The sequence below is a fragment of the Buteo buteo genome, chromosome 27, assembly GCF_964188355.1.
Source record: "Buteo buteo chromosome 27, bButBut1.hap1.1, whole genome shotgun sequence".
NCBI lineage: Eukaryota > Metazoa > Chordata > Aves > Accipitriformes > Accipitridae > Buteo > Buteo buteo.
The window spans coordinates 12,108,767-12,134,424 of record NC_134197.1 but is presented as its reverse complement, the minus strand read 5'-3'; the positions used below and the strand labels follow the sequence as shown (position 1 = coordinate 12,134,424).

The following is a 25,658-nucleotide window of genomic DNA, read 5'->3' as shown; positions in this document are numbered from 1 at the left end:
ATCAACTGTTTATCTGTTTGCTTTAAATAGCCATCTCCTGAATATCTGAACCTTAAGCAAAAGGTAACAAAACCTCTGCAAACCCATTCTTTCAAAAATAGTCTAGGAAAAGTGGTGACTTTTATGATGGTCTCAAAATGAAAACAGTGTTTTAAAACATTGGTTATACTCTGGAGATGGGAAATAATTTGTCATCAGTAGATCTAGCTCCTGGAAAGACGCTAGTGGAGAGGCACTTTGCTAACTGGTAGTGATAGAATCACATAGGACCGACCACCTGTGTGCCTTCACTGTCAGGATGTCTCACACATGCCAAGAACATATAAAATAGCATTAGATACCTATGCTTCTGCCTGAGTGTCTGCCACCACAAAACCAGCAACCAATACCAAGTCACCATCTTTTGGCATAGTTCTGAAATGCATGAGGTTAGGGATGCTCATTAGTTTTGTTTGCAATTTTCCTCCAACACGAAGGTTATCATAGTACACTGACAAAGCACTCGGTAGGATTATTCATCAAGCTTACTAAACATAGACTCTTTTCAAGCAAGCACCTATGCTCATGTTTATATGTGTTTGCCTAAGTGTGTATAAACACACTCACACACATTCTCCTCAAGTTTACTCACTTTGGAAAAAGTATTTTCTTTTTTAAGTCTGAACCTTGGTTACCATACATCCTTGAAACAAGTCAGTTGAAGGCTAGTTATTGTTAACTACCAATAGCAGCATTATCCCAATTATATATGTCACCAAGTGGATACTGCAAGACTCATTTACATGTCTGTTGCTTTTAATGAAAAGAATCATGAAACAAGAATCCTGTAGTTAAACACAATTATGAAAATACTAACAGAGTATGTTATAAAATCTTGACACCAAACAAAAAACTAAAATAAGCAATGGCTTTGATAATTCTAAAGAAAAAAAAATGGCTTTACTAGACTAAACAGGAGAAAATAACTACCTCACGGTGCGATGTCTGAATATTGCGGGTCTGTTTTATGGCCTCTTCATAACGAGGAGGATCTTTTGTCTTGGATACTGTGTTGTTGAAGAGGGATTGTTGAACTATGTAAGGCTGGGCTTGAGATGGAGAGCCAGGCTGCATGAAATAACAAAATAATGACTAAACAATATGTTTTAGTGAATTCAAGATGTATCAAGTTCTACAGATTATCCTATTTTGTCATACCAATCTACATATTTACAAATAACAGTAGCATAGGTGATCAGAGGGATAAAATAATAGTTTCTTTCTCTCTCTCTCATTCATACATACATATATGCATTATTAAAAATCTACAAAACATTCTTCCTCCTGGAGTGAACTGCAGTATGTACATAGTCACATATTATTTAAGAATAAAAACATAAAGCTGAACTTTATGGAACACTGTTGGGCTAACCTTACCTTGTTAGGAGTAGCAGGTCCATTCTGCACAGAGGGGACCTGATTACCACCAGTGTGAACGTTAGAGTTTGATGTTTTATTAATAAAAGATTGTGAAGGTGTTGTAACAGGTGCCGTCTGATAGGAAAATACTGTATTTGATGTGGTAGGTGGAAAAACCTGTAAAGGATTCATGTATCAGTCTTAGGTTGTGGGTTTTTAAAAAAATTAATAACATTGGGTAAATGACATTAATAAAGTTTTAAGACTTTTTTTTAAAATACTTGCTTGCTTAAATTCCCTATTAATGGAATGTTATTTGTACTGAGTTTTCCCTCCAGTGCAATAATTTGTAAATCTAGAACAATTACTCTTTGAAAGAAACTTTGTGCTGTGACATGATTTCATTCATCACTGATAACTAAAAATATTTTCCTGCAACTTTCCAGAAGTGTGAGGAAAGTGTAATATAGCTTTTCCAAAATACATTCAGAAAAGTATGGAACAGTTTAACATAGTATGCATGACTTCCCCACCTAGTGGACAGTCAATAAAATTAACTTACTTCTGGCCTGATACAAACTAGTATATGTATCCACACTTGTCCTGTGCTGCCCGCTTTAAGACAGAAGGGTTTTGTTTGTGCCATATAATTCTAGTTTCTTTTAACTACAGCTATCTATGAGTAGTGAGGGAGAGGCAAAAGATAAAACTGATGAACTTGGGTATCAACTGTGAATTTGGTTACTGGTATATAAACTTTTTATTTCTTCAACTGAGAGTCCATACACTCACTGCAAATGATTCCAAGCAGTATCCTACTTCTCATATTTTTAAGTTAAAGGGAGAGGAAGAGGACCTATGAATGTATGAGTGCATAAGACTGTTCTTTTAAATTCAGTATCGCTCCCAGATACCTTTATGACAAAGGTGTGACAAATCTCAGATTGGGGATGGAGATAAAGCTAGGATAAGATCTGTGGAGTACAGTCTGAATACCAGATTGTCTGTTGTGAGAGGGTTTAATACAGTTTTTGTTAGCCACCTGGATCATCTGTGTGAAAACCGTTGTACTTTTCCAGCTGTCTACCACTGAGGTGAATGGCTGTGGAGATGTCTCCTTATTACTGAATGAATTGAAGAACAAGGGCCATGTAGTAGAGTGTGTAGGAGAAAATAAATGGAATAATCAGCTGGTTTGCATAAAAATCTGAGCTACCTGAGAAAGTCTAGATGAATTCAAGGGAAACCAGTTCTGGAAAACAACTATTTATGGAGGTGATCACTATTAGGAAGACCAACTTCACTAAAAAGTGTGAAATTAATAAGTAGCATTACTCACTCACAGTTCATTAGCTCAATCTGACTGCTGAAATATCCAAGCCTCATGAAATGCAAACAATAGACAGGTAGATCTAATGCTGAATGCATGAAGACTGTCCTGATCTATTGTATCACATCAGTATTTTACATTCTGATATAAAAAACAGTGCAATTATGCTGCTTGGTTTCCTATGTAAAAGATGGCAGTAGATGTGTGAGAAAAACAGCTAGGATAGGCAGGCATTCAGCTCAGGATAGCCAGATGCAGGCTAAGGTCTGCTGGGAACTATGTGGTCTCCATGACAACTATCTGAATAGGGCAAAAGACCAGAGGGTACATTCTTGGTTATCTCCTGCAATCATTTCAAGGAACTTCTAGACAGCAAAGGAAGCAAACTGCTAGTCTCTGGCACAGGTATATGCCTCAGGATGACTGGAAAATTTCTATATGGGACCTGTCGAATTAACAATGTAAGATTAGCCCCTCACCAAATCCCAGAGAACCTGGACAAAATCTGCTTTTTGGATGTATGTCAATTTTGACTTCTGTAGGACAACCTCAATGTCCATGAAATTAAACAGATTGAACATGCAGTCTGAAGAGTAATGATGCTCATTTATTTGTGTTCCCCTTTATTAGCCAGCTGTCTAGAGAATAGCAGGGCATAATCGTACATCTTCTATGATAAATTCTTATCTGGAACAAGAGCCTTAGCAGAAGCAGATCAAGGACAATGCACAGATAGAAGCCCCAAATCACATCAGAACATGGGTTTTATGATGCACTTTTGTAAATTGAAATATAAACTTCAAAGGATGAGATCTTTTGTAACAGTTACATAAAATACTGTAAAAATTACCCTCTTCATCTTGAAATGTCAGTTGTTTCTGAATTATCCTTTCCTTGGGGCAGGCTGAAAAACCTTGTTGTCCTAAGTGATAGGAGCCTTAGAGTCGATAGCACTGATAAGGAAGAAATAAAGGTCCAAACCCAATCTCTTGAGTTCCTAATAATAGAGGTCAGCCTGGAAGAGGTTCAAAGGAGGAAAAAGCCTTTTCTTGTGTGATGACTGGTGCCGATGGGTTGGTATCAGTTACCATATGAACATGACTGGACTGGCACTCACAGCTGTCCATCCAGTGCTGATGAACATCTGTTTTGGAATGGGAAATTTCAGAGCTGATTGTTTTGGGTAGAGAGGAAGAGAAGTATCTCTCTGAATCACTCTCTGCATTCCTCAGGAAGAGAAGTATATGTGGTGGGGTTTTGACTGACTGGAATTGCTATACTCAGTATCTGAGTCCATAGTTTCCTTCTTAAGTAAGGATGAAATCAACAAGGAAAGCAGGAGAACTAAAAGGAACTCCTATTAAAGAATAAATCTCTGAAGTCATAGGTAAAAGCTTTCTCTTAGGAACTGCCTACAAGATTCATCCATTTTGAGCCAGTGGCAAATAAGAGAAACTGACTGGAATATCTGATACACCACGTGTACCAAGCATGAGGAAGAACGTAGTAGGAGTGGTGCCATAAGAGTACCATTAAGATAAAAATTCTTTAGCCTTACATGTATTTATTTGCAACTGAAAAATAAAGTCCTGCACGGACTAAAATTCTGGAAAGAAAAGGAGTTACAAGTCCATTATATCACACACAAAAATATGGTACAGAGGTGTTAGGTGACTTGATCGTTTATATATGACACAGATGACATAAAAGATTCTAAAAGCGCTGCCTAGAATTAGATTACACAACTATTTATCTTAATGCTTATTGCTATCCACAAACCTTTCTGATTTGTTGGGTCTGACCAAGTGCATGCTGCGTGATGGTGGTTTGTTTTGATTGTGGAGTATGCATCTGAGGTGCTGTCTGGACCAGGCCAGAAGAAATAGGAGCAGGTATTTGTGATGGGGTCTGTATTCCAGCTTGTGACTGAGCCTAAAGGATGAAGATAAAATATTTGCATTATTCGTATCTCACAGTAAATTACATCATGTAAAAATCTATTGCATAGATTATGCAGAATAGCAATAGCATGTATTCTGGGAAGGATGAGTGTGAACTGTATATAGGAGACAAAATTTTTACTCTCTTTGGTACTGGTGAGTTCCCAGCTAAAAGGTGGTGTTTATTTTGCCAAGGGAGTTTAAGAAAGATAAAGACAAACTGGAGAGGGTCCAGTGAAGAGCAATGAAAATAGTACGAGATAGAGAGAGCATAACCATTAAGAAAGGACTATAAGAACTGGGTTTGAGTAACCAGAAAGACAAAACTGATGATGCAAGAAAAAGGTTGTTTTTAAACAGATCGCAAGCAGATAGTTTTAAGCAGATAGTTTTTAATGGCCACTGAAAGGCAAGAAGCGTGTCTAGCCTCAGGAAAGACAATTTTAGCTGGTAGTTAGGAAAAATTTCTGCAATATCAGTGAAGTGAAGTATCAGAACAAGCTGCTTAAGGTTGTTACAGAATTCTAGCAGGAATTTAGAACAATTTAGACAAAGATCTGTCTGGGTGTGTAGCTACCAGGCATAGCTCTTGCACTGCGGACTGAGGGGCCCATCCCCATCAGATTTTTACAGCCCTTGTTAAGTATTGCCAAATGTGATAGCACACATGCTAGCACCAAAGCCCAGGCCCACAACATGCCACCATAGCCAAGTACATACTGGAGCTGAAAGAATACTTTGCTGGCCCAATAACCATGTGAGTGGCAGGGGATTTCATCTAGCTATGTCCCAATACTACCTATAGTCAGCCTAAAAATAGTATTTGTGTAACCATGATGGTTTCTTTTTGGAACTCTGCTGGAGTTCTACAACCTAGCATTCACATTTTTAAATCTAATGAGCTATCACCACACAAGGAAGTTCTAACACATGTTTTGCAAACAGGTGTACCTCAAAATAAAGTACTGGGTTTGTAGCTCTCTTATTACAGTTTGGAGTTGACAGAATGGTGGTATATGCTGATATAAATCAAAACCAACTGTGCATGGAGGCACTACACGGTAAGACAATTACTTTTCAGGAAAGAGTATCTGGGAACAAAAGTTGCAAAGAAAGCAAGTACCAGAAGAAGTTATAAAGAGACTGCTTCTTAAGTTTTTCTTCTGTTTTCCCTAAAGCAGAAACAGGCTAAGCCTGATTTTTAAGTTACTTACAAGCAGTACATTTACCTATTTATATTAAATTATGCAAATAGTGCCATGCAGTTTACATGATGAAGAATAAAAAACACCCTTACCTGCAACTTTATATTTCCAACTGGTAGCTGCACTGCAGTGGTAGAATTCGGTCCCTGGATAGATAGTGGAAGGAGCAGCTGTGCAGTTCCTTGGGTAGTTAATAAAGCTTGAGGTTGGGCAACAACTGCAGTTTGCGGCTGCCTCTGTGGATTAACATAAAATTGAGAAATGGCATTCTGAGGTTCAGCTTTGGCCACAGGTATCTCCTGCTTGATAATAACTGCCTTTTTGGCAACTGGATTCTGGCCACTCGTATATACCGATTGTCCTAAAGAATGACTAGCTACAGGTACAGATTGACTTGTACTAGAGCAGTCAGTTAGAGCATTTTCATCTTTGACAACAGCACTGAATTGCTTCTGTTCCAAAGCAGCTGAGTTACCAGAAGTCTGAGACTGTTGCTGTTGTCCCCGCTTTTCAACCTCAAGTTGCATTTTCAGTACTTCCACAAGTTTTTGCTCTTGTTCCAGTTTCCTTTTGAGCTCTTCAATCTGCTTCTCTTTTTCTTGAAGCTTGCGGTCCTTTTCTGCTACATCAAACTCCATAGTTGAGATGCTTCCATTACTGCGATTCTGATTATCATCACTCATATTTGCTCTTAGTGGTGAAGTACTTAAGAATTGGGATGGTGACACCATGTTCATAATTTCTGTGAAAGTATCTGCCATACTAGTATCATCTGTGCTTAGAGTAGATTGTTCTGAAGGAGAGGGAGATATAGGCAAAGGAGAGCTAATGTTTTCAGTATTTACTACTTTGCAGCCAGGTCCAGTAGATGTTTTTTCTGGAGGAAAGCTGGATATTGTATTAGCCACTGGTTTACTTAGTGTTGCAACAGGAAATGCCACAGTCACTTCCCCAGTGTTACCTGTGGCCCCAGTAGAAGTGGTTACTGTAACAGAGCTACTAGTAGTGACCCCATTGTTATTAAGATCTTGATAGGGTTTCAGACGCTCAATAAGATCTGTTTTTGTTCCAGACACTGGTAATCCCCTCAATTTCAACTCCATTTTAAGCTCAGCTACCTGAAATAAAATAAAGCATGACAGTAAAAAAATAAAATATTAAAACTTATTTACATACCACATTACATCTTAATAAGAAAAATGATTTTTCAGCATATGCACTAGTTATTACACCTCAGGGTTCTGACAGTATGCATGATCCATGGGCACAGTTCCATGACCTGCTACTTACTTTCACTGTTTAAGTGGCCAAAACCTTAGTAGTGTTCAGTGTTTGTACAATGAATAGTAGCAAAGTTATGCTGATTTTTCATAAATATTCAAAATAGGAGAATGATCGTACAGCTCCAATTTTGGGCTAAAAACTTCTGAAGCAAACCTGTAGATGATGGCAGCAGTGCAGATAAAAGCACTGAACACTAGCACACTGAACCCTTTTGTTACACCATCAAGACAGATAGATCTATTTCTGAGAAATTTTATCAGGTCAGTTGGATGATTCAATAGACCCATCAAACACAAAAGGCTCGCTCTCTTTAATTAGCAACTGAACAGTTACAGCTATATGCCACCTGGCTTTCTTTTACAAACATAAAAAGTTTAAGCAGTCAAAATTAAACCAGTATCTGATAGAAAAAAAGTGAAGTGCAAATGTGTTGAGTGTAAATTAATTCTGTGCTTCAAAATACCAATTAAGAAAGAACAGTCACAATGAATGGCTTCTGTGTATGATCTACATACACCACATCTAACTGTAGAGTGTTTGGGCTATACGTATGTTAGAACCACCTCCAGAAGAATAAAAGGTAGTGACCTCAGTAATATTTCAGTACTTTGCCAGTCTAGAATTTTAAATTACAGGTCCTCATGATTTGGAAATGATGAAAATTCACAGCAATCCATTTAACATGTCTAAGAACCACAGCAATTTTATGTTAAATAACTGTCTACTTAATGATTATCAGCTGTCTCCCCCAGTCTAGTATCCTTGACACTTGCTTAAGAGTGCATTCCAATTTTTTTGTTTTTCAACAATGTATTTCTGAATTCTTAATCAGAACTGATTTAGATGATTGTTAAAACCACCACCAGCAAGTCTGCAAGTATGGCTTATGTTACTGTTACCACATTAGCAGCAATACCAATAAATTATGCAGAAATGGGTAAGTGAACAGCTTTAATTACTGCAAAGCACAAATTCAGATATTAACTTAAATATCTTAAAAAGTTAATAACTTAAAGTTTGAAAAGCTTATTTCAAACACTGTTGTTTGAATTGCATTTTATAGACTTGTTTCATATTAAAAGATTGGCTTTAACTGACGACAATACATTACTGTCTTGAGAATCTGACCTTCCGAAATCTCTTTTTTGTCCTTTAAAGTCTAAAAGAGATACTCATTCCCATCCCTCAGAAACCCAACACCTTGGTAAAGGAAGGGAGAAATGAATAAACTGCCCACTAGATGTCCCTGCTCTTCCGCTCAGGTTTGGCACATTGGTGTAGTTGCTGTTGAAATGATCTGAACCTAAACCCCCACAAGCTGCTTCAGATTCATTTTCATTAAGTCCCTCAAAGTATTAATTCCTGTGAATGTATTTCTGAAGGAAGAAAATCGTATGCAATGCTTTCATATTACAGTTTAAACAGAGTTTACACAGTTATATTTGTAACTTCAAGAAGCTTTTATGAAATTTAGAGTTCATTTTCAGATGTGTTGGACTCTGGTATGATCTCTCTATTCTCTTTTACTAGCGTTATTTCTGTGTTGCTTTATAGCAGTGACTTCTCTGAATATGTTATTACTAGGGCATCTTTTAATTTATACTACTTAACCTCTTCATTGATGATATATTAAAATTGTCAAGAGGAAATTACTGTTCCAGTGTTTAAATCTGCCTGGGCTAAAACTTCACATGAAGTGCACCTCATAGTTTACCCAAGGTATCAAATTATGTACCTACACAATCTGTCTGAATTTATTCTTCCTCTTCTAATTCTTTGGGAAAGAAATGTCATTTCTAGAACATATCCACATGAGGAGGCTAAATCAAAACAAATATTTAAGTCTAGAAGAGTTGTGTATGAAAACTTTGACAACATTATTCTAAACAATTAAGAAAAAAATACAATTTTCATTGGTAAATAATATCCCAGCTTACTCTTGACAGTAACAGTTTGCAAGTTACAACCTATAGTGGCGCACAGGAATGGACAAATCCCTCTTATTTTTTACCTTCAAGTCATCCAAGCTTGATGGTAGAGGTCCTGGTTTCCGACTAGGAATATTACTATTCTGTCTCGGTGAGCTGGCAGCTGATGTTGGTGTACTGTTGTTCAAAGTATTCAGTGGTGTATTCCCGTTGTTACTCTGTTTGTCATTCAGTGGCCTTCAAGTGATAAGAAAAAGGGGGACAAAAATGTCAATGCTAAACACATGTTTTCAATCAAGAAGCTGTGATTCTGAATCTAGTGTCTATCAAGTTAATGAACAAATTAATTTTTTTTACAAATAGATATTTAACACAAAACAATTAAATATTTTTAGTATAACAGCACAGAGAAGTATGTTGATATTTAATTTTCTCTTCAGTTGAGCATACTGATTTATACTTCATAGTTTTTATTATTGTCATGGCATCCCTGAAGGATACTATGGACTGCAGAATCAGTTCATACAAATTAATCATCAGTTAGGGCAACCAGTTACTTTTTTGTTTGTCATCAATAAAAAAAACCCCCCACAATATTGAACCCTGTGTATCAACCCTACATACATGTCCAACATTCATATATAGTAAGGACCGATGTGAAGGCAGTTTACTTTGAAGATGATGCATTTTTGTCAGCTGTACTTATAATAAGAATATCCTACAAGGATCTCAAAATATTTGTAATAATTGTAAAAAATTTAAAAATGCCATCATTTCCACTAGATACCATAAGTCAGCTCTTTTATTTCATTCAACTGGTTTATGAAGAAATGTTTCTGAAATGTCAGTAAATGGAACATAAGAAGCGTGGGTAAGCAGGCAGAAACATCTCTAGTCCAAATGTTAGGATACATGGTAATCATAAATATAACCACAGATGGTATCTTTAACTTTTCTAGCCTTACTTGCTGAGGAAAAATAACTCAGTTGAAAACTCATTTAGAAAAAAACCAACAGTTGAAAGTCATTTGAATTTAGAGTTGTGTGGCATGTTACACTGTAAGCACTTCTAGGAAAAGATTGGTCTTAGATGGTGAGAATGAAACACTGCAGATAGTCAGCTTCTCATTCTGCTATAGAGTGCTGGCAACTCTTTGAAGTTTTATTTTTCTGACTGCTTCTACCTATACATCAGAAAGTATACTTCCCACTGTTATAAGTGCTAAAGATCAACACTGATGAGGAACTCATATAAGCATTAGTGACGATGCTATAAACAATATACAAATTGTAGCTAATTTAGAATTACTCTTCTTATTTGTAAACTGCAAAAACGTGGTCTGTGAAACTGATGTAAAAAGGCAATAAAAACCACAACAATAGTACATGCTTTTGTAAAAGCCATCATCTGTAAGCTTCTATTCTGCTCTGCCTACCTATGTCATATTTGAGTGAAAATGGTGTCAAAACTTTCTTGCTTTTGCATTTCAAATACGCATCTGGTCAGAAAAAAATGCATCTAACAGGTAGGAGGTTCTGTTTCCATGTCACACAAAAATAACTAGGACTACTTAAAGGCTTATCAGACTTCAGGATTATTTTAACAAGAAAACCACCTCATCACCTTGTTAAATGAGGCAAATAATACCTACAGTAATGCACATTGCCATTTAAGTTTTCTTGGGTTCCAGCTGTCTCTTAACATTTGTAAAACACATTTACTTCTACAGCACAAAGTCTACAACTGATGTATATATCTTTTCTTTAAAGGACACAAACAATGCTTCACATACTTCAGTGGTGCAGGTAGAATTGTCTGGTAATTGTAGTGTTGTTGCTGTTGGCTCAGGATCTGCAGCTGCAAAAACAGTTGCTGCTGTTGTAGCAGACGAGCATAGTTGGAGTCCATCTGTGGCTCATTTTTCTCACCTTTCTGATCAGGTGGAATATATTGATGATACTTCAATTTTTTCACCCTTGGCTTAGGTTCTTTACATTTCTTGCTCCGATGCTTATCATTTGGGTTCTTTGGGTGGCTTTGCTGTTCATGGATGGAAAAGATTGAAACAAATACAACAGACATTTCATTTACAAGCAGTTATGCAAAGTACAAAGATAAAGCATATAGGAGCACATTTACTGCAAAGAGTTGCTGAATACAATTATCCCTGCAAACCTGCCCAAAAGGATCGCTTACCATCCTTGAAAAAGCTAATGTACTCCAGCAGGCTTATACTGTGCACAAGAAGGGGTCATCAAATCACAGTTTGTGAGTGTTTTTTTTAATAGATGGCACAAATGAAGCTAAGGGATTCTGCTAGTCATGACTTGTCATTGCAAAGAGGCATTCTTCTAAAACAGGTAAGTTCAAAGCCACTTAGCACTTTGTACAAGTAAGAACTAGTATCTTAAACTATCTGTAAACACTTGCAGGTCAGAAATACTTACAGGTCTAGATTAAAAGCATAGACAGGCAGTCCTATAGATTACAAGATTACTCATATGAAACTTTCAGCAGTATCCTTATTAGCAATACCTGCACATGTGGTAAAACTCTCTTCCTTTACAAGCTCTTGGAAATTATTTTGAGTGAAAAGTTGAAGGCAGTTACCTAGTCATACAGAAGGTATCAAAGCAGAAATCCTGTGTTGATCCATGCACATCTATTACACAGATAGCCTGTTTTGGGGGATATCTGAATTTGTCATTAAGGTCCTGCATTAATTAAGCTGGTACAAGTCCGGTGATATCACTGGATATAGCCAAATTTATACTAGAAATTGACTATTAGAGGTCATCCCTGTACATTTAACTAAGAATTAATTTCATGTAGCTGAAGACCATGGGCAAAGTTGCTGCAATGAAATGTTACAGACGACATCTAACACAACCCCCTCTCTAATTGTATTTGACAAAGTTTTCCATGCTTTCTTCCATGCTTTTTAGGTCAGTGCGGAAAAGAGAACTGAATATGTCCTTCTGATATTCAAATACAAGGATACAGTAACTTCTTTCACATAGTACATTCTGCTTATACAACAGATAAACTAAGAAAATAGTTGCGGAAAAGGAGCAGTGCTGTTCACCCGTTTGGTTATAGGTAGACTATGAATGTGACTGCCTCTGTTCCTATTAAATTATTGTCTGTACAAAACTAGATTAGAAAGGATTAATTTCACCAACAGAAAGCAGAAACTCAATATTGCAAAAATCTATTGTCCTTATTTCTTAAAGACTTCCATTGCAATATAATGCATAATTCTGCTTGAAATATGTTGTCAACTGTGAGGACCTCTTGAAATAATGAGCCAGTCCCTACAAGTGTTAATGGTTGATCTTAGCATACAAAAGCTTTCAGTCAACAACCCAGTATGTTCTCCTCAACACTAATAAAAGTTGTTGTTAGTTATAGGCACTATAACATTACTGATGTATTTTTTCATTAAACACAGCATCGGAAAAGGACGTAGATTAAGAACATCGTCCTCAGATGCCATTGTTACAGATACCTACCTTTACTAACGTTGGCCCAGGCTTTGCTGCAGATACAGTATTTGTGGTCAGGGTGGTTGCAGCAGTAGAACGTGTAATGTGTTGTTCAATTGTAGAGGGAGTTTTGAGAAATTCAGGAACTGGAGAGGTTAAAGGTGGATACTAGTATTAAAAAAATATAAGGAAAAAGAGAAACATTAAAAACATCCACCACCTGAATAATTGAAAAAATGTGAAAAGGTTAAGACAATTTACTATCATGTCAAATCCACAAAATATTTTTAGGAGGAATGGCAAAAACAGGACTCTTGTGTACATTTTGGCACACTTCAAATATTGCAAATAAGATAAATTGGTTTCTTACCTTGACTTCTTAGCTTGCATTTTAACTACCACATGTAAATGTATCCAAAATCTGTTTTTACTAATATAGGATTTACTTCTAGTTTCACCAAAGCAAAACAGAACTTGATTTTAATATCAATTTTTGTAGTATATCATAATAAATATTTTTCCAACATTAACATTTTTCTTTATTATTATTATTATTATTATTGTTGTTGTTGTTGTTGTTGCTTTTTCTGCAGGTAAAAAGAATGACAACCAAAAAGGCTTTATAACAACATATAAAAAAAGCCCTCAGGAAGGGCTTTGTTTTCATAACCTTTACACCATGTTTTAATTTGCAGCATTCATTTCTCCTTTTAACATACATGAAAACAAAAAGAAATATCATGAAAACTTTTTCTTTGTCTTTCTTACAAAATCATAAAAAAGAGCTGGAAGGACCTTCAGAAGTAACCTCACCCGTTCAAGTCAGGAACATTTTACTTAAACTGCTCCTAACATGTATTTGTCTCTGGTTGGTAGCCCAGAATCAGATTAACTAATTGATGCCAGTTCTTAACTTAGCAATTGCAAAATTCTTCTAGAACTGACAGCTGTCATTAAAGTACTTTTGCTCCTGGCATAAGGATAAAAAAGAAGTCTTCTATTCAAGGTAGTCAGTCATAATTACGGGAAAAGATTATGTCAATTAAATTTCTTTTCTTGTTATCATTAACAAGTTTCATATATGAAGGCTTCTAGAACCAAAGAATTATAGATTTTAAGAATATAACTAATTTCTATACTTTTATATGCAACTAAGTACCGAAAAATAGTTCAAACAATTTTATTAATTATAAATAAAACAAGACATAAGGGTTAAAAATAATTAAAGGAAGAATGGAATGCATTGTTAGCAATTGTTAGCAGAGATACCACCATTTGTTACTACTTCGCTTTAAGCAACAATAAATTTTGACCCTAGACACACTACACATACACTGAAGCAGCCTACTGAAGTTATACTGCTTTATTACTATAGAATTGAAGCCTTCACTGTTTTCTGTCTGTGAAGTCAGAATCTTGTGTAAATAAGGAGAATCTCACCACCCAAACTAGTACTGTCAGAAAAGCCTCTCCTTCATGAAGGTCAAACATCAACATAGGAAAACAAACATCTTGTTTCAGAATGATCACGCAGCAGCAAAGCAGATGTATTTTGAAGAGACAGCTTCCTATTGTATTTTCATGGCAACCACACCTCTGACTGTGCCAGGAGGTGCATTTCTTCTGTATTTGATTGACAGCACAATTATATTACTGTGTAGGTACAATCCAGTAGCCTGAACTTCACCGAGTTTGTTCCCTTGCTGTTACAAACATCACATGTGTAATTTCTTCTATAAACTTAGGAAATTGCATACAGACTTAGGACTTTTTTATTATTATTCTTTTCCTGGCACCATTACGCCTACCAGAAAATTCCCCAAAGTTTTCCACATAACAACCAAACTTCACTGAGCTTAACTTTGTCATATCAATTTTTTCTGTGCTGAAATTGTTTTCTGATTTAAAACCCATTTCCTTCTGTAGTGAATATCCCTCTGATGGGATATAGACTCTGTACATAAACAGATCTCAGCCCTTGTTTTTCTAGCTACCCAAACGAATTTTTATTCTTTTCTCATAAAAGAGGTTTTTCATTCTCTGATCATCCTTTCCTGTTTGTGTTACAGCTTTCATTAGTCTTTCTTGGATATAAGTAACTGGAAATGTATAGGATAACCCATATGGGGTCTCACTGGATCCTTATAGTGGCATTAACACTTCTGCTGGAATCATCTCTTCCGACATACTTGCAGCTTTACAGAGGAAGTACACAGTAGGTCACAGTCAGTTTACTGCTGACCACTGCACCCCAACCGTCCTCCTCTTCAGTCTTCTCTTGAGTCAGAGTCCCCACGTTTCCACATTTCTTTTTCATGGGAAGGAGAGGTGTTGTGTATTTTTCTTTGTAAGAACTATTCCATTCTATTGGAGTTCCATTTCTCTCCTAAAAGCCAAATCAACCAGTTCTTTCTGCATAACAACAATCCAACTCTGTGCTGACTGTGCCTTCCATCTTTTGTTACGTGACCCATTCTTATGTCAAACCCATCCATTTCCCTTCTATTCCTATCAGTAAATATCTTTTTTCTTCAGAATACATTCTAAAACCTTGCATTCTAATTAAGTCAGATGGGTACTTCTCCCTAATTCATTTCTTCTTGTGCTCTACGATTCTTCCATGAGATTGTACCACAAAGGACTTAAATCAGTTTGCTTAAAAACACTTGGTACACATCTTGCAACTTTATGTCCTGGTTCTTCTGTATTTCTGGGATGGCAATTATCAAGCTGCCAGTCTACATGCGCTAAGCTCTCTGACTTTTGCTTACAATTAAATTATAATAATTTTCCCTTCTATCTCTGTGTTTCTTTTATACATTTTGCTGCATCTCCAACCATCAGCTGCCAACAGGCAGCTATAGATAGCTTGCCGTAACCTATCTAAACTGTATAGTGGTTTTGATCCTTCTGTAGTGCAGCCATCCAGAGGAAAAGCTCCTGATACTGCTTTACTACATTGCAAGCTTTAGTACGCCATGCCTAGTCACTGAAACACTGCACACATGCCAGTCTTGGGGTTGTGTCAGTTTATGGTGGCAGGCTGAAGATATAAATGCCTCTATTTTTATATCCAACTTTCAAAGTGTTTGCTCTGGAAAGCATCTGATATCTACACAGTATCTGTGATTTGCTGGACTTGCATAAGAATTGGCAGGGGACTTTAGAGGGACTTACCCTTTGAAAAAGGGTTCTGGATGCTGTATTCCAACATACTGCACTCGTGTTGCTATCAAATTTAAAAGGCTGACTCTAGTTACAGCAGTAACATTTAAAAAAGCACTTAGTCTGTCTTGTACAGCATTACCATAAAGCACAGGAGAATTCTAATGATCTCATGATTTTCCCTGGTTCTTAAATTTTCTTTTACTGAAGTCCCAACTAAAAAGTATTTTAAATGTTTGATACTTCAGCTTTTTCATTACATAATCTTTTACCATCCCTCATTCTAATCCTTCTTGAACCCAAACAAATAACTTGACTTCAAACATACTATCTAGCAACCCTATATAGGCTATGAAAACAACTCCATAATGAGAGCACAACAAAACTCTTTAAAATGGAAAAGTTAATAACTTAAAAGAAAACCACAACACAAAACCAACCAACCAAAAAAACCTCACCCCAACACCAACCCCCCCCCCTTTAATTCATATTGCTTGAAAATCATGGTGTTAAACTTTCTTGTCTTGCCATAGAGAATATTACTTTTTCCTTACATTAGTTGTTATCCTAAGCTACAAAGGATTAATGGCTACATGAAATACAAAGCTTTTTACAGATTTCCCAATTTAACTTGCAAGTGTTAGATGAGGCAATGAACCGTGCATATCATTTACTTGATAAAATTTTAAATTAAAAACCTAAATTAACAGGTCTCAACTTCTTAACTTGATTACTTCATAAAGTAATGTAAAGATTATTTTCTTTGAACAGATCTTCTATTTCCAACTACAGATAATACGATTTCTGGACCTTCTAACTGCAAACAAGCATCTAGCAGGTCACCAAGCTACAGTGAATATATTAAGAAAACTGTCATTATATTCTGTCTCATCAAGCAAAATACTTCAGCTGTTTAGAAGATAACTGTTCAATGTCTTCAGAATTGTGAACACCACAATTTGATCTGTTTAGAGTGGTGTATAAAATGCCTACTGCTTACCAGATGCAAATACATCAGGTTAAAGCAAGTTTTAGGTCATCAGTCAACAAGAGCTGAAGGTTCTCAAAGTTATGTTACATCCTCTGAGGCCTGGAAATGCGTGGAGGAGGAAGCCTTGAAAAGAACTCTGGCTGCACTCCACTGTTTTCAAAACATTCTTTGTATTTTATGTTGTAATAAAATGTAAAATTTGTCAGAGGAAATTAAAAGAATGAAGGAGCAATTTCCCAGACACATCTCCTGTAGAGACATGCTGTGCTGTTATTATTTATTTCAAAAGGAACAACAAGGTAAGCATCTGTTTTATTCTGCAGAAGAGCAACTTCACATTTTAGATCTGTGCACAGAAGCAGCTGTAATATGTTATGAAATCCATAAGCAAAGGATTGAAGTTCTATCTGAAGTGCTTTTTCAATCAAGTTCAAGTGCTCTGTTATTTTGTTGCTGCAATCACATATCTATCTTATGCTTCCTACTTGAAAAGCTTTTGGCATGTATTGCTTTGAGTATTTTTATTTAACTCTCCATTAGAAACCTAACTCTTTACTTAGGAATCTAATTTCATGTGTTTGTTTTATTCAACACAAATTACATTCTTTCGACACAAAACCCAATTCACATCTTAATCCGTATGTTAGGGAACAATGAAATAAAATGGATGTGCCGTACTTTGTTTCCAGCATTGTTTTTGAATATGAACTTTGCAATACTTTTTTCTATCTACTATAGAAGAGTAGATAGTAGTAGATAACTATAGAACATGTCATTTCAACACATAAACACAAACTAATGGCTCCTCTAGGCAAGTATAGCTCGGAATATAAGCACAATTTGTCATTTCCTTAGCTCTGTCAGTCTCAAATGAACAAGCTGTTCATGAGTGGAGGTGAGTACTGTTAAAGCTGGCTTGTTTGGAGTTTGCTGACTGTTGAAGCTGAAGCTAGTTGCCGTCAGACAACATATGACGCCTTTGCTTGCCTTTCCCTCTACTGGAGCCTTAATTTGGGTCTCTTTCTCAGTCTAGAGAAAAAGTTCCATGAAAGTTGCAGAAATCTAGTTAAAAGCAAAGCCTTCTCCTCTTAACTGGGCTTAAGTTAGTGAGTTTAAAATTACTAGCTAAGGTATGTCAGAAAACATCATAAACAATCTATTTCAGCTAAACATAGTAACCCTTAAATAAATACATGTATCATTTATGAATAAACTTACTGATTAACTCAAAGGTGAAGATAAAGACCTATGAAGCAAGCACTGTACAAAATATTCTAGAAAGCATCCAGATTACTGTATGATTATGCATATAACCCTGTGTTTTCATTAGCCAATAGAAGATAAAAGAAATTAATTTGTAGCATATGATGTTTGTTTCATTACTGTTTTGGCAAATTAATTTACACCAGCACTTTTATAACATATTTAAAAATAGGGTAGGCGATGTTACTGTCCATTTCCAATCACAAAATTAAATTGTTTTAAGAAGAGTTCTCTTTCAAAACTTATATTTGCAATTCTTGTGAAAACAGTCAAGTGTTTTCATTCAAACGGACTGTTCTTTAAATACACACACATTTAAATGCTCTAATATAAAGACAACATTTTATCTGCCATGGCAGACATAGTTACTTTCCTTTCTTTGTAAGGAATGTGAGAAAAATACTAAAAACCTCATAGAAAAATCAACATAAAGGTTATTTTCATTTCTTAAATAGTCAATTCCTTAGGCACTATTTTAAAACTTCAGGAGACAACATTTAAATTATGTGGGAAACCTTATTTTTTATGGACTTTTCTGGAGATAATGGAATTGACGTCAACTGTTGTTGTTTCAGCTAAGTTTAATTCTAAACGAGTTCAAGACCTTGCCCAGAATGAAGACAGACATTAAGTAATCAATAACAGCTGGAGTAAACCATGGATATGACCTTTTAAACAACTTCTGGGAAGGCTGTAGATCTTCTATGGGCCATAATGAATTTCAGTGAATTTATGGCTTTGCTACAGTCTATGGGAATTTCATCATTGCCGACAGCTAAGCCAGGGTTCTAGTCTATACACTCCCAAACAGCAAATGGGAGTCCCAGACACTTCTTTGCAACAGCAAATGTATTCATTCCATGTGAAACTATGCCCCATTTCTATAGTGCCAGACCAAAGAACATACTGTGAAGATTTTGTTTCAACATTTAAAAACTCTACCTGTGTTGACGTAGTAGCAGTTGGTGTTACTGGTGATGGTGAGTCACTTGTTTTTGGCTCACCAGGGGAAGCTGCTGAACCCTGGGATTCTTGGCTGGCTGGCTGATCTGGTGATAAAGCATCACTGCTGTCTTCATCAAATGAATAATCATCCAAAGCTTGAGGATAATTCTCTTGTCCAACTGCTAAAATGTTTACAAAGAAACAAGCAAAACAATTTTTTTTTTTTTTTAGTTACACAAATTAAATTTAGACATTGGTGGCAGAATTAGCTAATTGCTGGAAAATTACCAGTTTTCAGCACAATCTAAACATACGGCACATAAGTATGTATTGTGTTTTTAATATAATGACAGCCATATTAAATCATATTCAAGGAATCGATAAAACTAAGTGCATAGCAGAAGCTGTTTTAATAAGAGATTAAAAGGTATGTTCAACATGCAGAGTGCACACAGACACCTATGACAGATTGAGTAATGTCTATGTTTGGTTATTTTGTAATAATTTTTATTAAGAAGCAAGCCTTTTCAAAGACAGTATTATACTCCAACTATATAATTCTAACTTAGTTTTAAATAAAAATAGGATAACTTCAATTAAATTATGACAGAGTTTAGGACTGAGAAGCTGAAAGAATAAGTAGTAATAAACTTTGTTTTCTTCTAGTGAACTTTACCCTCAAGAGTTAAATTATTATTTTTTCACAATGCCATATAGATAACAGATAGAAGCTGTGGGACTTCTACTTGCCTATAATAGCTTCTTTAACACTGCAATCTACAGGAAGAATATTTTTTTCTACCAGTTCCATAGGGCCAGGCCTCTGAGCAATCTTCTCATTCAGATCATCTGCCAACCGAGCTCTCTTCAGTTTCATCTGAGTGGCTTGTAGTGAAGGCTCTGCGAAGGTCTCTAAAAAGATAAATTGATTTGAATATTCTGTTCTATCTTTTCTCCAGTTTCATGACAAACAACATTGTCTTGTCTTTGCAATAACTATTCCACTTTTATCAAAAGCAGGCAACTATTATTCTGAAAATTCTCAAATTAATAACCAAAATAAGATTATATGAGTAGATATTGTTCATCCCCATGATCATGTTTTTCTATAAATATAACCTCTTTTTTAACATCAGCAATACTTTTGGTGAACATCTGTATAATGTCCAACAATAAAGCAGGGAATATAAAATAAATGCTAATTATAATCTGAAGATAGCATTTGCTGCTTTAATGGTTTACCAGTGTGAGCTATGGTAAAAGTTTAATTAATCCATTGATTTTTGGATTCTCTCTTGACAAACATCTTAAAAACTTTACCTTTAAAAATAGCTTCTACCACAGTTTTGGGTCTTCAAAATTGTATTTCAATGAAAATACAGAGGTAGTCTGTCAATACAGATGTGATCTATCAATATGGAGACTCCTATCTGGGTTTGGTATCAAAATGCATGTTTTGAAATCTGATAGCTATTAAATTGACTTGGATTATAGTTATTTGGTAATTTCTTTATTTGTTAAGATTACGGTAAAACACAGTAATTCAGCCCCATTCATAAAAAGACTACTGTTCCAAATGACCTGAGCAACAAGGAAAGTAACAAGGCAGGGTAAAAGTCAAATTTAAAGATTGTTTGGGGAGGAGGTGATGGACGAAAAGTACAAGACTGTCAGGTTATTTTAGGGTATGAGTAGAAATTGAAGCAATGTATACACTACATGTACATATACCATGGTATAATTACCATTATAGAATAAAAGCAATATGCAATTGCAAATATGTACACAGTTGAGAATACTTTCACTGCCATAGATGTATCTATTACTATACAGGATTAGAATACAGATCACAACAGACACTGCAGAAGTAGAGAAACAGAGCATATAAACCTTAAGAAATAATTCATATCAAAGCCTAATTCAGCTAGAAAACCGAGCATATAACCAAAGTTCCTTCTAATAGCAGCTCAAAAGGTACATACAGCTGGGTACATACCTTCGAGGATGTGCATTCTGACCAGCTCAGACCGGTCCGGCCTGCTGCGAATCTTGTGCTTCAAAAAATTTTCAGTCTTTAAAGAAATGAGGAAATAGCATTAACTACTGTTTACTAGAAAAATCAAAGTAGTTTGATACTGATGTCCAATCAATGAATATTTGCAGTTGCATTCAGATAGGTGGACATTGCTGTTAGAACATGGGCAGTAGAGGGGTTTGTTTTGTTTTGTTCTGCTTTTCTACCAGTTAAGCAGTGCTAATGAATTTCTGTCTTTCCCAAACAAGTTGTGAATGTTTCTGGATTTGCTCCCATACCACCACAGAAAATCACAATAGTATAGATCTGCTGCAGAAATACTGCAAAAGCGTAATTTACCCAAGTATCCTATACTTAACTGGAGGTAACTATGTATTATGCTATGACCGTAAGTTTATTGCCCTACCACGATCTGTGAAGGATTAAGGAAGTTCCTCTCAGATTTGATACCAATATTTTATTTTAATGTATTCTTCCAAGATAAAAGCACATGTTATTACTGTAATGGTAATAATTTTTTCATGCACTCAGAGAATTTAGTATCACATACAACTGATTATCTATTTTCAGCTGTTAATAACAAGTTTACACAAAGTGGTTTACCCTGGCTCGCTCCAGGCTCTTTATCTGCTCATGGAATGCAGCTGGACTTTTCAAAGCTGTGAAGGGAGAGTAAGAGTTAAATTGACAGGAAGTGATTTCCAAAAGAAATATCCTAATCAGTATGTGTATATGGGTTTTTAACACCATCTGAGTTGCATTTGCATCTGACCAGGCTTACGTTTGACTAATCCTAGTTGTATTCACATATATTTAACAGAGATGAGCAACACTCCTAGACAGAATACTTGGAATATTTGATTTTAACAGATATTATGATGTAACAGTTACATTTTTCACTATGTACACCGGGGTCTATTTACCAAAACTGTTCCACAGTAGAAATTTTATGAGGTAAGGTTCACAATGCCAAAATACTGTTTCATTTATTCCACTATATTTACTATCTGTCTATACCTCATACCTGCTGTTACTAGAGAGAACTGGACAGTCCCTTAAAAACTATTTGTGCTGATTTTTTAAAAAAAATTGTAAAAGCCCCAAATGTTCAGATTAGAAAACAGAATGATGGTTAGCTGCTAAATAGCCAAAAAGAATAAAAAACACTATTCAGCTAGAAATAATATGAATTGTAGAGTGCTTCATCTCAGTTGGATTGTTCAAAGGAAGTGAAATGGCAGCAGGCATAATCCATCTTATTTGCCACACTTTTGGCAGAAATAAGATACTGCAAAACACAATCTTTAACACTTTCTGACAGTTCCAAAGTTTTTTCCCAGGTTTCACTCAAAAAGAAACAGATCATTCCGTTCTTGAAGATGATCAACACTACGGACCTCAGAAGGTGAAGATGCTTTAGCAAAGCAATCTGAAGTCTGCTGTATACTCAGAAACCTTCAAGAAGAGATCAGCTTTAAGATACTGTGCTTTCAGGCTAGAGTTCACCAGTGCACACTGGGCTATTTATAACTTGACATAATTTTGATATGTGGGGTTTTGTTTGTTTTAAGAAACATCACATTTCACAGTTGAATCTTTTGACAACTTGGACCTATTATCTTGAAGCTAGTCTCATCCCACGCTATCCACTTAGGGATTCTCGATGCTTCCTGCGCACCCCTCATTCTGAGGCCAGGCTGATCTCCAAAACAAGTCAGAAGACCTTATACTAAATAATTATAGTCACTGGGAGCCCAAGTGGAGGAACACCAAAACACCTCTAAGGAAAGAGTTAACTGCAGTTGAATGCTAGGCCACTAAATATCCACATTCAGGAGGACTTTCTTGTGATTCCTAAATTGATTTTAGGTATCGTAAGTGCTGCTGCTGCAACAACCATCATCTCTAACAGACTGAAATCAATAAAGGAGAAAATGGACTCTAGCAATAAAGTGCAGTTGCATAAAGCATGCCAATTACTTACTTTCAAAATACAAGTGCTGGCTGTGAGCTCAGACATACGAATGTAACAAATATCCAAATTTACAAACATTATTTGCTTGTCAAAGCAGTATGATCTCCAATTAAATTCCAGTGGTAGAACAAAGTTAGAGATAAAAATGATTTACTGAAGAACTGATAACTTCTTGCATAGCTATCAAGGATGGTAGGTAGCCAGGTGAAAGAGTCAGAAGCTCAGCATTACAGAATTCTGAAATCATAAATACGTCTCCAACTGTATTTATGAACTTGGTGACGTTGCTGCCTTAGTGAGACACTTCACACTAAGGTGATCAGCAGCAACTTAACTCTTCCAAAGAAGCATCTCAAGGCAGTGATTTATTTTTTATCACTATATAATCTTTGTTTTGGTAAAGAATACAAAACTCAACACCAATTTGGACAGTTTTCCAGGTGTGGCAAGTTGATCACGAACTTCTGGCAACTGGAAAAAATGTTCTAAAATAAAAAAAATTTTCAAAAAACCCCCAAACGCACAAACACACACACACACACAAAAACCCAACCACAAAAACCAAACAAAAACCCAAAGCCTCTTCTCATATCCTTGGAAGGTATTCATACTTGAAAAGAAAGGCCTAGGCACAGAAGCTTCTGCATTAGGTCACATGATGTAGTGTACAACACCTAGCCTAACCCACTGCCTCATGTCCTGTAACATCACAGCTACCATCATGCAGGATTTGACGCAGAAGATATATCTGTTGGTGCATAAGTCACAACTTCTATGTGTCCTTTGTTTTTGTTTAGCAACCATTGCCATCCTACTCTTTAAAGACTGCTGGCTTTGTTATTGATGTCTGCTCCCTTATATTTATTTCAGTAAGATTAGTCATAATTTAAAGAGAGAAAATAAAAGGAGAATCGGACTATGTCTGCAAATACTTGCCTTTTCATCACAATAGCTATTTTAACTGCAACCTTTGCTCAGCATGATGAATTTACTTCATGCTCATTTAGATTACCAAAAGGATCCTACAAAGCTTTTCAAATGATAAAGTTATTTTTCATGATTCTCACAGAAATGCTTATCTTCATTATTTTATATATTCAGTTCATAATTAATACAGTATAGTAACACAAATTACTAGAAATAATGTCTTACGTGGCATGATGCCCTGGTCCACCAGCTGTTCTCGTGTCCGTCTTTGTTGTAGCCTCAGCTGAAGTACTGACAAAAGAAAACAATCATTCATTCATATGTAAGCATACTATCCTTCTGAAAGTACAAAAATACTATTCAAAAGATACCAAGTATTTCAACTTTAGAAATATTTTTTCTATATGTATTCAGACCTGACAGTAACCTCTAAGACACCTGTCATTAAGGATCAACTGTTAACATCGTTTGGAGTGACTGCTTCCAATCCCTAGCTATATTGGAGTTTGCTGCTTTTTGGTCACATCTGATAAAGGGACTGTATTTCCTATATACATACACTTTTCCTATCAACTAGGCCTCATAAGACGTATTAAGTATACATCTAAATCTAGGATTTATTTTTTTTTCCCCTTGTAACATTATTCTTAGATAACAGAATCAAGAAAACATAGTGAGGTATAAAGACTTTATACCATAAACTACAACACATAATCATTGTATAGCCTTCTTACATGTCTTAAACCAACTTAAACATGACTGCACTATGTTGAAATAGAGATTCTGTTTTCAGAGCATTTTAAAAGAAAAGCTGTATGTGTTTCATTGATCATTTTCCTTAAGGATTTTATTTTTTTTTTATATAAAGTCTTATTGTACATTTAAATAAATCTTGCTAACACATAAGAAACTGAAGAGAAGCCAGATTTTACCTGGCTTATTTAAAAACACCAAAAAAGTCATACAATCAGGAACAGACCTCACCCTCTCTCCAAACATCAGAAAATGCTGTTTTCCTGATTAATTGAGATATGTGTTATCACAATTATTTAAAGGACCAAATAAATCCAATACTGTCAAATTTGGAAAACCTGTTTACAGTTTCAGAAGTAACTTCTTAAGTTTCATTACATTTAATAAAGTGTACAAAGATTCTCATCTTATTGTTACTGTAAGAATAACCAGTGTGACACATTAAATACTATACCAGGAACTGCACAAAACCCAGGGGAGGACATAGACATAAAGGCCTCATACTTTCAAAGATAAGGGCTTTTTTGTAAATGTTCCCAGGGAAAAAAAAAAAAAGTTAAAAAAAAAAGTAGTTGTTTGTTTCTTCTATTGTTCTCTTCCCCTTGCTTCTGTATCAATTTATCACAGTGCTTCATTGTTTCTTAGACATATATAGGCATTACCCTAATGTGAAATTTCATCTTTTGAACAAAAGGTGGTCAAGGTGCTTGGTCAAGAAAAAATATATTAAAGATGTAATATTTACAGTCTTAAATTCTGCCTTGATAGATTCTTATGGATGTACAATTATGACATGCTGTTCCCATTGTATTTCACAAGGAAGCAAAACAAACTAATGCATTGTAAAAAACATCAAAATGAATGTAATTTCTAAAAAATTAGGGTACGGACAAAGTTCATTGTTTTCAGAATTTAAAAGGAACCAGCTTATTTCCTGTTCTACAGTACAGGAAGGATACTCTTCTGCCTAAAGCATTAAGACCGGGAATAGCAAGTCCTGAAAACAAGGACATTATTTTCTTGTGTCACACAA

At 35.6% G+C, this 25,658-nt stretch overlaps 1 protein-coding gene and 1 long non-coding RNA gene across 5 annotated transcripts in view; one reads left to right on the top strand and one right to left on the bottom strand.

Moving 5' to 3' along the window:
* The window catches only part of LOC142045300 (uncharacterized), a 33,330-nt gene extending 13,661 nt beyond the window's left edge, over positions 1-19,669 (top strand). The window contains exon 4 of one of the 2 annotated variants that reach the window (XR_012654559.1): positions 16,529-19,669. This is a non-coding gene — a long non-coding RNA (uncharacterized LOC142045300). Of the gene's footprint in view, positions 1-16,507 lie in introns of both variants that reach the window. The other variant, XR_012654558.1, reaches the window with a different exon arrangement.
* Positions 1-25,658, bottom strand: part of MRTFB (myocardin related transcription factor B) — an 84,928-nt gene that overhangs the window by 7,959 nt on the left and 51,311 nt on the right. For 2 of the 3 annotated variants that reach the window (XM_075058627.1, XM_075058628.1), the window contains exons 4-15: positions 24,098-24,163; positions 21,574-21,629; positions 20,932-21,007; positions 19,686-19,847; positions 18,933-19,117; positions 12,599-12,739; positions 10,879-11,126; positions 9,169-9,322; positions 5,966-6,991; positions 4,508-4,660; positions 1,417-1,575; positions 970-1,107 (exon numbers count right to left, since the gene is read on the bottom strand). In XM_075058627.1, the coding sequence (XP_074914728.1) occupies positions 970-1,107; positions 1,417-1,575; positions 4,508-4,660; positions 5,966-6,991; positions 9,169-9,322; positions 10,879-11,126; positions 12,599-12,739; positions 18,933-19,117; positions 19,686-19,847; positions 20,932-21,007; positions 21,574-21,629; positions 24,098-24,163 (2,564 nt within the window). The remainder of the gene's footprint in view (positions 1-969; positions 1,108-1,416; positions 1,576-4,507; positions 4,661-5,965; positions 6,992-9,168; positions 9,323-10,878; positions 11,127-12,598; positions 12,740-18,932; positions 19,118-19,685; positions 19,848-20,931; positions 21,008-21,573; positions 21,630-24,097; positions 24,164-25,658) is intronic. The other variant, XM_075058630.1, reaches the window with a different exon arrangement.